The 16,121-nt window shown below is 35.7% G+C and overlaps 1 protein-coding gene and 1 long non-coding RNA gene across 2 annotated transcripts; both read left to right on the top strand.

Annotated features, from left to right (window-relative positions):
* Positions 1-2,122: 2,122 nt before the first annotated feature.
* On the top strand, positions 2,123-5,593 carry LOC126551838 (uncharacterized). The gene is made up of 3 exons (XR_007605724.1): positions 2,123-2,529; positions 3,227-3,306; positions 5,136-5,593. It is a non-coding gene; the product is annotated as an uncharacterized LOC126551838 (long non-coding RNA).
* A 724-nt stretch (positions 5,594-6,317) lies between these two features.
* On the top strand, positions 6,318-10,277 carry LOC114131101 (hormone receptor 4). The gene is given in 2 exon segments (XM_027996242.2): positions 6,318-8,787; positions 8,790-10,277. Coding segments are annotated over 2 exon segments (2,061 nt in total). The 5' UTR covers positions 6,318-7,170; the 3' UTR covers positions 9,234-10,277.
* Positions 10,278-16,121: the final 5,844 nt, after the last annotated feature.

The following is a 16,121-nucleotide window of genomic DNA, read 5'->3' as shown; positions in this document are numbered from 1 at the left end:
CTTTATTTTTGAAATAATTTCAATATACGACCTTCAATTTAACTTTTACTCTGATTGTAAACCTCTGGTACTTAGATAACTACTAAAAATTAAAAAAAATATTTTATATAGCAATAACAACAAAACTTAATTAAATTTTATTTCACTATGGGTCCTTAATAATCAATACTTAAGGGCCACGACAGTATGCCTTATATAAAACTATGCTACAGCTAATACACTTTTAGATACCTATACATAAATAATAATAATTTACTATTGTTATTAAAATTGAAAGTGTATTTCACTATGTTTACTTTATATATAGTATGTATAAATATATGAGATCTTTATATAGCTATTATATTATTATAACATTTTATTAAAATAAATTATATTAAAAAATAATTAAAGCGAATACCTATATACCTGCACAGAATGTCTATACTATATCGTGTATATCTACTATATAGTTACAACCGTCAACCATAGTCTTTCATTTTACACGAAAACGGCCCAAGTATAATAAAAAATAATTAATATAGGTACTAATAAATTCAGTAAATATATCGCCAACTTATATCTGCTATTCATCTTTCTTTAATACCACTGGAACTATAGGTATAGGTATTGCAGTTCACTTGACTATTATAACCACCTCTCACGGCTAATTTAGTTGTTGACGTAAATACCTACTTGTATATACTGCATATGTGGACAAAATATCAAAAAGTACAACATGGTTATTATATAACTATAATTTACGGATTAGGTGTATATTACACAAAGCCGTGTTAAGTTATATTATACTGGCGCCCTGTAGCAAATATTTGCAAACATGCACCTCTCCTCTCCCTATATTATACATAGACGTGATTAAGTAGAATAGTGGTTCTATAAAGTAGTGTGTCTATAATATAAACCTAATAAAAATAAAAGAAATTATTACCAATTAACTTAAAGGGACCGTGTATAATACTGATTGTAGCACTATCTGAAAAAATTAAAATAGATAATTGCTGTTTGTATATTATTTTATGGGATGATGGGCAGTTCTCCTTTTGTACTAAAATTATATTTCTCTTTTCGATCAAATAATAAGATAAAGTTGTTTTTTTTTCACTTATAAAAAATAAATGGAGTTATTTTCGTCCACTGTTTTATGTATAACATTTTAGTAAGCTCTATATCTAAAAAAACATTTTAAGTTATAATATAAATAATATATGATGTATATAGTGAAACAGATGACCGTCACAAGATTGTGAATACAATACTTACCTATAAATTGGAGTCTTTTTTTTTATTTATTATGCATAAATATAGTCATGTAATATTATCGATATTTAATAAATATAGCATAATATGAAATATACATATTATATTAATATATTATATACACTCATATTATACATGTATAAATATATAACATAATAACATATATATAACTTTATAACTTTAAAATAACAGAAAATATATGATCAATTTGCGTGTTATAGTATTATAGTACCTAAGTCGTTCACTTTCGTGCCAAATAGTTTAGGTTTATGTTTATGTTATCATTTTTTTTTTTACATTATTTAATAAATTGTGATAAATTGAGATAATTTTAATAAAAATGGTGATGACTACAGATTTAAAAAAAAATGAATTCATAAAAGTGAAAAGATTAGAATATTACGGTTCCTTAAAGTCAACTAGTGCACCATCATGTTCTCGAACACATGCGACTCGCGAGCCCTTCTATGTGGCCCACAATGAATATTATTATTTCTTCAAAAATTTTGATTTTGATTTTATTTATTTTAGATTTAGTATTAATTAATTTTAGGTGAAATAAAGAATTTCATATTTCATGATACGACCACATGCATTATTGTTACTGTGTAAACAACAATAAGTATAATCATGTTACATAAAATCCATATAGGTGAGTATACTTAACTTAAGATTAATATTAATATAAGTGCATGTATCTATAAATAACGTACCAATATATATTTATAAATTCTATGGGTATGTTGCATAGGTATAGGTTATATAATATATTATATTGGTGTATAGGTATACAGTCAAATACGCAATTCGCCATATTACGCGATGCCGTATAGGTAGGTATAACGATATTCCGGGTAAACGATTCAAAACAATTATGTATTTGATTGGTTTTATACTTTTATATGTTATGTGTAGTACTTCTATTCGTATATTATAACGATATCCGGATACAGCGCGATGTTATTTAAAACGAAAATTGGTTTTTTCAATCGTCTATAACAATTAATAATATAGGTACATTTAGCCATGTAGGTATAGGTACTTGTAAACATGTAGTAAATTTGGTTTCGTTCGAAGCGATAATTCCAAGGTGGATTTTTGTGAACCTTGGATAATTCTTAATCTTATCTAGCAGTAACAGATAATATGTCTTGTACGGCCGTATTGTATTATAATACGGCATATACCTACGTTTCTTATAGTTACCGTTTTTATTACTAATTACTATAATACTATCCGTCAATTTCGAAAATATATTTTTATATTGATCAGGTACGTACTTTTGTTTCGGTAAACAGTGATATAAATACCTATACGTCAGAATATTATGCCTATATCAATGGCATCAAACTAATTTTCTAATTTTGTTAAAAAATCTTAATCAAATTATAAACAAATCACTATAGGTAATAGCTGATTATTTTTCATACAAATCGTAAACATATATACCTACTTATACTATTACTATATGTACATGTACTTTTATTAAAAATTATAAATACCTTAAATGTTGAAATATGTACCTAGTCTTAAATAAAATTATACAGTGACAAATTTGTTTAATAGATCATTTTTTTTTAAAAATCAAGTTACTTTTTATAATATGTATAACGAAATTCGGTTATAACGATTATAGCTTTCTACTTAGGTCCCTTAAAGATCGATATGAGCGAATTCGACTGTGTAGTTTCTATAGATGGTCATATACCTAACACAATAATATCATACAATAATAATATATAAATTGTAAACAATAAATTGTATATGTATAGCCAAATAGGTAATTATTATTCGGTTATAAGATGGCCGTGTATTTATATAGGTGGTAGGACAACTGGAGGCTGTTAAATTTATTTCTATATGTTCATTGTTTCAATCGTCTCATGACTCTGTATTCACGTATAGGTACCTATTTCTTACAGAATTATTTATTTAAATAATTATTTTGTTCGATTATATTTATTTATAGGTGCGTGTATATAGTATTCGCGGAAGTATTGCGAAAGCTGTTTCCGCGGCGCCGTCTATTTCAAATGTAGAAAATAAAAGGTATGAATATAATATATTTTGTATATAAACCTACTATATAAATAATTATATATGCTCCCAAATTGATGATCAAAATTTAATTGTTTTCAGTCATAAGCACACGGCAAAAAAGTTTTGCTAGTTTAGTTTTCATTATAGTAAAAAACGAAAAACAATTTTTCAATACTTTTATAACCTGCAGTACCTTCAGAAACACATTTTGAAAAAAATTATAAATTAACATAGGTACACATGGTAGAATTGCATTTTTATAGAAAATGTATAACACTCAATAAATATTCAAAAATAATTATATTACCTGAATATTTTTTTACAAGTTATATTAATATAAAAAAAAACCGGGCAAGTGCGAGTTGGACTCGCGCACCGAGGGTTCCGTACAAACCTGTAGGTATATAAGTAAAAGTTTTTTTTATTTTTATTTATTTATTTTTTTTTATTTAAGAAAATTTGACAGACGGACGGACGATATGCGGCTTAAATTGTTATTATTTCTTTCGATTGCGTTGACATAAAAGTTTGATTTTGTTACAGTTTAAAGGTATTATAGACTTAACTATTTAATATGAATTTTAATTTAATACCTCAACGCGTTCATGAGATAAGGAGTAGTAACTTGAAATTTTCAAAATTGTCAAAAATATTTTTCAAAAATATTTTTTTTTTATATGATGAAACTAAAAATTTACGGTTTTCGTAATTTTTCCTATATCTGTACTATAAGACGTGACTTCGTACGAAACTTCAAGATTCTAAGTTCACAGGAAGTACCCTGTAGGTTTTGATTCCCGTGCGAGTTTCGAAAATTTGACAGACGGACGGACGATATGCGGCTTAAATTGTTATTATTTCTTTCGATTGCGTTGACATAAAAGTTTGATTTTGTTACAGTTTAAAGGTATTATAGACTTAAGTATTTAATATGAATTTTAATTTAATACCTCAACGCGTTCATGAGATAAGGAGTAGTAACTTGAAATTTTCAAAATTGTCAAAAATATTTTTCAAAAATATTTTTTTTTTATATGATGAAACTAAAAATTTACGGTTTTCGTAATTTTTCCTATATCTGTACTATATGACGTGACTTCGTACGAAATTTCAAGATTCTAAGTTCACGGGAAGTACCCTGTAGGTTTTGATTCCCGTGCGAGTTTCGAAAATTTGCGGAAATTTGCGGCCTAAATGGCTGTATCTTTTGATTGCGTTGGCTTAGAAGGTTGATTTTTCTACAGCTTCCAGGGACAGTAGACCTGAGTATCATATACAAATTTCAGTTTGATACCTCCACGCGTTCCTGAGAAAAACGCTCTTGACAGACGGACGGACGGACGGACAACAAAGTGATGTTATAAGGGTTCCGTTTTTTTCTTTTGAAGTACGGAACCCTAAAAATAATAAAATCAAGGAAAAGCTTTTCCTAACTGTTTTACAATTTTACTTTCAGATATTTAAAATGTAAGTATATTATACGTTATAATTAATATAATACCTATTTTTTTAAGCCTTCATATAAGTGGTTGTTAATACAATTTAACCTAACCTATAACCTTAATTAATATACCTACCTATAAAGATTATAAATATAATATATAAATTATAAATATACCTTTTCTGGATATCTGATATTTATATAACTGGGCACCATCACTTGCAGGCCTTGTAATACTTAACACCATCTAAATACGAGTATATAGACATTGCTATACCCACTGAAGAATGCTGCACGCTATACCTATGTCACTGAATATAGGTAGACCCCAGATAAAAATAAAAATATAAAAAATTGTAGATTTTTTTTTATGAATTAATAATAGATTTATTTTAAGGTACACGATGGATGGTATGTATTTTGCTTGCACCGCACGGAACCCATCACAACATTCGATCAAAAGAACAATAACCTATAAGTTTGTATTTTATAGTCAAAATATTTGTACAAATACAACCCAAAACGCTATATTATAGGACATATATTATACGTAGGTAAATTGCACAATATATACAATAAATATTGCAGATATTGATGAAGAAGAAGCCATCCCCTAAAAAAAAAAAAAAAAAACAAAAAAAACCTAACATTTCAAAAAGTATATACCTGCAGCTATATGAAGTTACAATGATAACGCGTGTGGGTAAAAAATGCGCCCTGCAGTGCTGGTTTAACGGATATATTATTGTTACTACTCCGGTGCCACGATTTTAAATGGCCAAGCGGGTAATTCTATATGGGACCGTTAAACGCACCTAAACCCAACATACCGCCTACGCACAAAACGTATGATATTATACATTTTCGTATATAATATTATACATTAACGTAACGCGTATACGATATTATAACGAATTTATGGATAAAAAAAAAAAAAAAGATAATAATATAAATTAATATGTATCGATTAAAATATTATAGTAAAACGAGCGCTCTCTATTTTCTTCTGCAGGTGCGATCCGCGACTTTGGGCGGCGGCGGCGTTTAGGTAAAGCTCCGTCTCTATCACTGAAAAACATCATATTGTGACCATGTGGCGCGGTGTGCGGCGCGGTGCGGGTGCAGTTCGAAGTGCAGGCCGGGCCCCGAACATCTGCTGGTGCGCTGGCGGCGGCGGCAAGACAACCGACCGTGTGTGCGTGTGCCGGCGGCGACGTGACTGATGTGGGAAAAAAACGGCCGACGAAAAAAAAACCGTCACCGCGACGGCGGCGGAAAACCCGTCGTCTCGTCGCCGGGCGGGGTCGGGCCGGCGGCCGATTGGCTGTAGTCTTGGCGACCGCCCGGCGGGGGGGTGCGCGACGCGGCGTCGCGGGCGGGGCGCGCGCACGGCGTCGCGGTGGGACGTCGTCCAATGCGCGAGCGCGCCGCGCCGACCGCCGCACCGCGCCTCGGGCGGACTACGGCCGACACGCACCGTAAACGCGGCGCGCACGCACGCACTCGCCGGCGCTAAAAACCGGCCGGCCCCTCCCCCATCCGCGCCGCACCACTGAGACGTGTGCGAGTGATACGTGTTTTGTGGGTGTGTGCGTCGGTGAACGCGCGCGCGCGCGTGTGTGTGTGTGTGTGTGTGTGTGTTTCCGTCGACCGGGACCGGGACCGGGGCCGGCGGGGCACCACACTCTCGGTCGGTCGGTTTCACGACGGCAGCAGTTTGCCGCGATCAGCCTTGCCCGAACGAACGACACGACATTATATCGTATTAGCGCGCGCACCACGTCGTAAATAATATTATTTTGTACTCAATATACCTGCGAGCCGATGACACACTCGCGCGCGCACGCACACGAGTCACGTTAAAACAATATTATAATAATATTATATTATTATCGTTTAATAATTTTTCGTCCCGCGGTACATCGTCGTCGTCCGGGTATATAATATTATATATTATTATTATTTTGTTATATTATATTGAACCGCGGTAATAACACGGTCGAACACGCACGCGAATTCGCCACAGGCCGGTATACGTTGCAAGTGTTTTTGCGAACGGCGCGCGTCCAGAGTCGATATAGGTTGCCGAGCAAAACGGCGGAAATCTGCGGCGGCGCGAAGCGACCGTTACGAGACATCCGCTTATACCTGTAGTGTATAGGTATATATGCCGTACGGTCGCTGTGGACAAATATTATGTACGATTGTCCGCCGTTACCGTCACCGCCGCATTCGCTAGCGCCGCAGTTGTCGCCGTCGTTCCCGCGGTCGCGATCGCCGCTCCGCCGTCGCTTCTGATATCGCGTAGTGCAGTTTGCAGCGACAGACGGACAGACGCGTGAAGCAACGACGTCTACACTGATATCGTACACTCTACATACGATTAATATAATTGTACCGATAAACGCAGGTAAAAGTAAAAACGCTTAACTATGACAATGCTATCGTCGCAAAAACTTTTGTACTCCGACACGGCGACCGCAGCGGCCGCGGCCGCAGCCGCAGCCGCCGCCGCCGTCAACGCGGCGGCCATGTACGGCGGCAACTCTTCGACCACCGGCGGCGGCGGCGGCGGTGGCGGCGGACCGTCGTCGACCCCGTCGCTGTGCTCGCCGCCCCCGCAGTCGCACCACCAACAGCAACAGCAACAACAGCAGCAGCAGCAACAGCAACAGCAACAGCAGCTCGTGTTCGGCAGCAGCGCGTCCGCCGCGGCCAATATGCAACAGCAACTGTACGGCGGCATGAACTCCGCCGCCAGCGCGGCCGCGGCCATGTACGGTCTGAACGCGTCGGCCGCCGCCGTCGCTGCCGCGGCCGCGGCCGCCGGTGCGGGGGGCGACCCGACCGGTGCCGCGAACGCCGCCGCGCTGCAACGTGTCCGCGCCGACAAGACGTATCGTCGGAACTACACGCACGCCAAACCTCCGTACTCGTACATTTCGCTCATCACGATGGCCATACAAAACTCGCCGGTGAAGATGCTCACGCTCTCGGAAATCTATCAGTTCATCATGGATCTGTTTCCGTTCTACCGGCAAAACCAACAGCGGTGGCAGAACTCCATCAGGCACTCGCTGTCGTTCAACGACTGTTTCGTCAAAGTGCCCCGGACGCCCGACAAACCGGGCAAGGGTTCGTTCTGGACGTTGCACCCGGACTCGGGAAACATGTTCGAGAACGGTTGCTACCTCCGACGGCAGAAGCGCTTCAAAGACGACAAAAAAGACGCCTCGTCGATCCGGCAACACGGCGACGGCGGTGGCGGTCACCACCACCAGCACCACGGAGGCCACAATCACTCGAAGAGTTCGTCGCCCATGCTGCACAGCGGCGGCGGCAGTCAGCACCAGCTCAGCGGTCAACATCAACTCGGCGGCGGCCACCACCATCAGCAGCACCACTTGGACATGGTGCTGGACAAAAAACCGTCGTCTTCGGTACCGCCGTCGTCGGCGTCGTCCTCGTCGGTGCTCGCCGCCGCCGCCGACCACCACCACCATTTGCTGCAACTGCAACACCATCACAATCAAAAACTGGGCGCCGGCGGCGGCGGGCTCATGTCTTCATCCGCCGCGGCAGACTTGGGATTCGGCAGTGGCATGCACCATCAACACCAACAGCACCAACAGCAGCAGCAGCACGGCAAACACCATTTGCTGCTGCACCACCACCACACGCACGAGCACCAAAATAGCCATAACAACGGCAATCACCACGACAGTGATCACGATCACGTGCACCACATGCACCATCATTTGCAACAACACGGCGGCGGCGACGACGACTCGTCGTCGTCAATGTTGGTCGGGTCGTTGCTGCAACACCACCAACACCAGCAACAGCAACACCAACAGCAACAGCACCACCACCAGCAGCAGCAACACCATCAGCAGCAGCACAGTCCGGTGGACATTTACGCCGCGGCCGCGGCCGCCGCGCACCACAACCACCAGCAGCAACAACAGCACCAGCAGCAGCAGCAACAGCACCACAGTCACCATCAGCAACTCCAACTGCAACAACACCTCAAGTCTTCAGCGGCGGCGGCGCCGCGGCCGCGGCCGCTGCCGAGTTCGCCGCGTCCAGCCATCCGTTTTCGATTACGCGATTGTTGCCGCCACCGCCGACGGCCTCCTCGGTGGCCGCAGCCGCGTCCGCGTCCGACAAACCGTCGTCGGCCGCTTCCGTGGCCGCGGCCAGCGCGTCGTCCGCGACCGCCGCCTCGGCCGCCGAGAAAATGTACGAAATGGCGGCCGCTTCGCAGTACGGCAGCACGACTGGGTACAACGATTACTATCACCCGCACGCGCACCCACATCATCCTCACCACCACGGGCACCCGCATCCGCACCATCAGCAGGCGTCGCTGTATCACGCGGCCGCGGCCGCCGCAGCAGCCGCCGCGGCGGCAGCGGCTTCCGGTGGACCGCAATCGTCCGGATCGTCCGTGTCCGGCACTGCCGCCGCCGCCGGATCGTCGTCGCCGTTGTGACATCACCATCACCATCAGCAACTCCAGCAGCACCACCAGCACCAATACCCGCCACTGGTTTGAAAACGGTTAGTGGTCGGTCGTGCACGGGGGCCTGCGTAGCAACAACGACGGCAGCAGCAATAGTAATAACCAATAATAATTTATGCGGCCGCGTTTGATTTTTCTTCGATATAATTTTCAAATTTCAGTCGCGCGCGCAGCGTGACCCCGCGGTATAGGTACGCAACGAACGTGTAATTTTTATTTTGTTTTTTCTAGTAATCTCTCGAGTACCTTTCTGCCTATAAACTATTATATATTATATTATACTCATATGTGTTTGATATTACCGTCATGTTTCGTTTTTAGATTTATTATTATTATTATTATTATTATTATTATTATTATTACCTATTATTACCTATTATTAATTATTATATACGTGTGTATGTACAGTATATATATTTTATGTTAGTGTGTACGCGTTTAAAAACTTACAAAACGACCTTTTATGTTTATCTATATACATATAAAATATTAAATTATACAAAATAGTAATGCGCGATGCGTGATGCAAGTATATTGTGCAAGTAGTAACGTTTTTTCCCCCGTAACCAAATACGTATATGCATATAATATATAATATATTTATATATTTTATACGAATAAATAAGTATAAAATATGTGGATATTGTGAATTATATGTATATTTATAAACGTAGTAAGCTGTACTATTGTGAATATATTGGACGCTCACTGCGTGCCAGTATATAGGTACGTCGAGCGACTTATACGAACGTTTTAGCCGCGTGACCATATAGTGAATTAAAATAATTATAAAATTTATAATATATTATAAAATATATACTTTGAAAATAGAAATTTTTTATATTACTTTTTTTCTTCGTCGTCGCGTGCGCGGCAACGGCCGTGTTAGCCGGGTTTTAAACGACGCCGCCGCCGCCACTGCACTAAACTATATATTATTATATTATACGCGTACGCACAGCAAACTGTTGTACTTTAAGTATTTTTTTTTATATATATATGTATATATATATATATATATATATATACAACAATACAATAATACAATACCATATATGTACATTGTAAGTATATATTTTGTAATGTGACTTTGTCACATTGCTGTCGTGTCCTAAATATATATGCCGTGTACCTATATATTTATTATTTTACCTATATAATATGTATATATTTATATTATGTGTATATTATATTATAAATATTTATCATGTGTACGGTTTTAAGTAAAATAAATTCAATTCGACAACATATACAAAATTATACCAACGTGCTTTTTTACAAATCGTGTAAAATTATTATCATGTCGACGCATTGCAGTGTGATGGGTTTTTTGCCGCACAAAATAATATTATCTGTACTGTACAGTATAAATATATTATATACCTGTTAGTATATTATATATTTTACATGATATACTTGTATTTTAGTAATATAATTTTATATGCATTTTGAGTTTTGAGTTGTACATCGAGTCTTGGCCAGGAAAACGGTACTTAATTAGTATAATTAATTATACTACACACGTAATTAGTATATACACGCGTAATACCTATATGAAATATGCAGAACATTGCAGTGTATACGCGTGTATCGGTGTGATATATTACATTATATAATAATATATAACTATATATGTTATTCGTAATAATGACTTAACTTGTAACAATAGTTTTAGCTTACTTACAACTTTACAACTTACACTATCCTGGGAAACCGAATTTTTTGATACAACTCCACAAAACAAACTGTAAGTATATGAAACTACCATTAAGTACCTATATGTTTAGTGTAAATTTAATTAAACACGGCGTCTGCACAACAAATTAGGAAAATATGCATCATCACGATTCCCATCGCATCATAATATAATATATATTAGACCTATATCACGCATCATACATACACACATATATAGGTTATATTATTTTGTAAGAGCAGGTACATAATATTCCTATGATACATATCTAAGTATAAAATTATCTAAAATAAAATAAATAAATATCAAACTACCACATATATATATGTTGCTATAGCATCAAATTTTAATTTACATACATAAATACGAATAAAATCTTATTTATTCTTAAATTATTTTATGAATAAACATTACTTTTTTTAAATGACGATTTCGTTCATACTGTTGCCATATAGGTATAATAGCATTTTATTTAGTATGTGTACTAAATATCGACAATATAATTTTCTCATACCGCAACAATTAATCATATAATTTGTATAAACTGCAATATAATAAGTATACTTATATTATAACAACCGGCAGTCACAATAACATTATTTTATTATTATTTTTATGTTTTTATTAAATTATAATATGCGTATTCTATAATACGATAATGCGCACATTATATACATTCGTCAGATATCATTTATCACGAATCAATGTACAATTTAGCTTCATTAAATTATAATTTGTAGTAATAGTAACATATATAATATCATTATTGTCTTCTGTAACTATAACACAATGGTCATAATATCTATTAGTTGAATAATAAATATATTTATAAAAAAAAAAAAACACAAATGATTTTTACAGGCATATAAAAAATAATATTATACAGATGTCAAATACTATAAAATAAGCTAAATATATTAATAGTATAGATATACTATAGATATACTAAAGTAGTAATACTATTATATTATGAATGTATAAAATTATTGTAAATAAAAATTATAATTTAAAAAATATCAATCATAATTTATAACATGCCTATCTATTACGTATTAAAATAAAAACTAATAAAAAAAAATATATTAGTACCATATATGCCTTTATATTATATATATTATTTACTTTTTTACTAGATATATAATTTTATATTTTATTTTTCTGACAACTGTTGAACTTTTTTAGTATCTACATAATAATCATGATCATCAAATAATTTATAACAATTATTATTAATTTTTAATAAAATGATCACTAATTCAGTACATCAATTAAAAGTAAAACGAATACAATGAAATATTTTTGGCAAGTTATTCAATAATATTCCATAAAAATATACCAATAGTTTTTTTATTTTAAATTATTTTAAGGGACTTAAAACTTTTTCTTCATATAAGAGACATTTAAAAGTGGATAGCTTAAGCAAGTAATCGAACTTGATAAAATATTTTATTCAACAAGTCATATATAACTGCCATACAAAAAGACAATTTAATAAAAATAAAAAGTCTAACCTTAATATCAAAAATATACTTATCTAATGACTATTGAAATTTCATTAAATATTCATTACTATTGCTGGAAAAGTTACAAAACCATTTATTCAGTTTCGATTAAGGTCACTCGATGATATTTCTAATGATGTGTTAAATTGTGCAAACTTTTTTTTATTTTAAATGTAAATTTACTTTCTTGTTCTCCAAAAAAGTTTAATCTCACTTGAAAGGAAAACTAATATATGCATTAACCATTACTTATACAAAGTTATTCATCAAGCATACTCTACCATTATCATTTCATTCAATTATAGGTACCTACATTTATTTAAATTCTAATTTTTTAAATTGCTAGATACCTGTTGCTTGGAAAATTGAGAACATTTTTTTTATATGTTAACCACTATTTTTGCATACTCTTTTAATAAGCTAATTTTTAATATGTTTTATGTATTTACTTACATAAAGGTCTTTTGGATAAATTGAAATATAAACGAGTAGTCTCTGAGTTGTTTAAGTTTATGGATATTCAGGATAATAGTCTATATATAATAATAATTATAAGTTTTGAAAAAATTAAAGCTTTAATATATAGACTAGGTTAGGTTAAGCATAGGTTTTAATTAGATTTGAAAATTGTTGGTTGTAGCTACTTAGTTAAGATATTATAGTACCTATATAATATTAACATTTTACAATTTGTAAAAAATATTTAAGTCTAGCTTCAATTGACTATCGTTTTATATCAATGTTATATATTATATTGTGTATTTAGTTTAAATAGTAATGTGTTATTTAATACTTATCTAATTAGATTTAATATAATACGCATACTATATTATGTTTTAAAAATATCAATTTTAAGGAATTTACACATATATTATCTTTATTAAACAAAGTTTAATAACTCAGATACTATACTTGCTTGAATTATTATTTAGATGATGCGTCAAAATTTAGAAAACAAAATTGCCTGCCTAAGTATATAATTACAATAAATTGATATAGTTATCATTTGAAAAAAAAAATAATTGTATTATACCATCACCTATTATCTATAACAAAGCTAAATCGGTATCTATGTGTTTAGTATATAGGTACACTAAAAAGTTCCAAAATTCAGAATTTGAATAAATGTATTAAAAAATAATTGGTGAGCAATGAACATGTTTGATAAAACATTAAATCATTCTGCATACATAATAAAACTCAATTATGCATCTTTCTCACAAGCCATAAGCAACTACTCAGATGTCTGCTGTACTTATCTATATAGTATTGAATTAAAGTAATAAAATATAATGCATAATATATTAATATGTAAGTATGTACTGGCTATACTAATAAGTAATAATAGATAATATTTTTAAACCATTATCAATTTATCGTCCCTAATTTAATTTCTATAGAACTAATTAGGTAATCATAGTAGGTTGTATAGGTATATATTACATATAGTAAAATTATTAATATACAATCTTAAACTATTTATATATATATATACGTATCAAAATGATATTTTTTATAACCGGATGTTATCATTCTTTGTAAAATATAGTGACCAAAGTCAATATATTTTTCTAAAATTAAAACATAAAATTGGACGTGATTCAAATTTCTATTCAAATACAGTAGAGTGAGAATTAAAATTAATGATAAGAAAAATAAACTAACAGACATATAGTTAGGTATAATAGTAATAAATCGGATTGTTCATAAAGAGAAAAATTATTTTAAAGTTATAATTTTTTTTTTTTTTTTAAACATTAGCCTATAAATTATATAACATAATAGATTAAACTTATTTAAGTTATATATAAGAAATAGTTGGATATATAGGTAACGCACAAAATACAAATCAGAGCATAATATTTTATATAATTATATATAGGGATACAAACTAATTAATAAATACGCATCCATTAATACGACCTTCATATAAATGTCGTATATAATTAAATAATTACCATAACGATTAACGACTACGAGTAATGTAATATGAATCGTCATAATTGATATTCGTTTATATACATACACACACAGAACATGCGTGTGAAATGTTGATAATATACAACTATATATACCTACCTTTAATTGATAGATACTAATTTTTATCGACTCTCGTCAACGCGCAGCAGGGTTATTGCGGTATTACACTTTTAGGTTGATACCTATCTAGCTGTATATTTTATTTTTTACGACGAAGCGAATAAGTACCTATATAACAGCAGTATACGTATTACAGAAGGCGTACACGCGTGCAGGTTAGTATAAAGGTATAAAGGTAAGTATATATAATATACGATATCTTATAATATACGTCACCACGGTACAGGCACGGTTATATATAGACGGACGTATGTCTACATCCGATCGGTCATCAATAATGGGTCTATTGCGTTTTTATTCGCATTCCACGCGATAACAATACGCATTATATAGGAACGCGTCGTCATATCGTACTGGCATAAAGATGAGAATTTACAGAATTATTATATTGTTAGGTTCGGTACACGCGTCATATTCGTGTATACATATTATAATATCGTTGTACAACGCTGCGGGGCCGTGTCGACGACGGGTCGTCTTCGTAAACGTCGCGGCCGACGAAACGCGCCAAATATCTACAGCTATATACAGTCTATAACGTTATATTATATTGTGCGGAGAAGATGCGCGCGCAACAACAATAATATAATTAATATAGTAATTGGTATACGTATATATTAATACATAGAAACGGAAAGCCATCGCGCCGCCGCCGCCGGTGGCTGTGATTTATTGTATAATATATTGTAATGCGCGCCGCCGTTGTCGATGACGACGACCGTATATATATATATATGTGTGTGTAGGTACGTAGAAAACGGGGCGGCGCGGCGGTCTCTCGGGGGTTCCATCATCATCCGAATCTGTGCACGCGGGGCCGGGGGGGGGAGAAAACGGCTCCCCTCGCCGACCGACCCATTTTCCGAAGCGGCCGCGGGCCCCGCGGTCGAGTACACAGCCGGCCGGGCGTAGCTATCCGCGCCCGCCGCCGCTCCGACGATAATAATTAATTCATCACCGTCCCCGTCCGCCTCGCACACTGCACCCCCGTCACCGCGTCCGACGTCAAATATACCCCCCCGCCGCAGCCGCGGCAGAACAGATTGGAGAGATCAAAATAATAATATACTACTACTACTACGCACCACCGCCGTTTACAGTGTAATATATATATATATATATACACGCGTGTATACACATAATAATATACCCGCAGTCGCCGTTTATGCGCCACTAATCATTATCATCGGCGGCGGCGGCGGCGGCCTGAGATTTTCAGCAGCCGAGCGTGGGTGGCGGCGGGGTGGCCCACCCGTTTCCACCCATTTTGTCGGCTCGTCGGATCCCTAGGCGGGTCGTCGCCGCTCGGCCGCTGTGGTACACGTGCGTATGTGTGTATGAGTGCGTATATATATAATATATATATGAATGTGAATGTGAATTTGTGCGAGTATCCCAGCGCACACGTATACAGGAGCCGCCGCACCGAACGGCTGTCGAGCGAGCTTTGGCAAATAAACGCGACGGCGGTCGCCACTTTAGGGATTTACAGTTATTATACTTATTGTTGTAGTATATCTGTATATACGCGCGTGTGTGTGTGATATTATATATAACTTT

The sequence above is a fragment of the Aphis gossypii genome, chromosome X (assembly GCF_020184175.1).
Source record: "Aphis gossypii isolate Hap1 chromosome X, ASM2018417v2, whole genome shotgun sequence".
In the NCBI taxonomy this organism is placed as follows: domain Eukaryota; kingdom Metazoa; phylum Arthropoda; class Insecta; order Hemiptera; family Aphididae; genus Aphis; species Aphis gossypii.
Note: the sequence above shows the minus strand (reverse complement) of the source record. Positions and strands in the feature narration are given on the sequence as shown.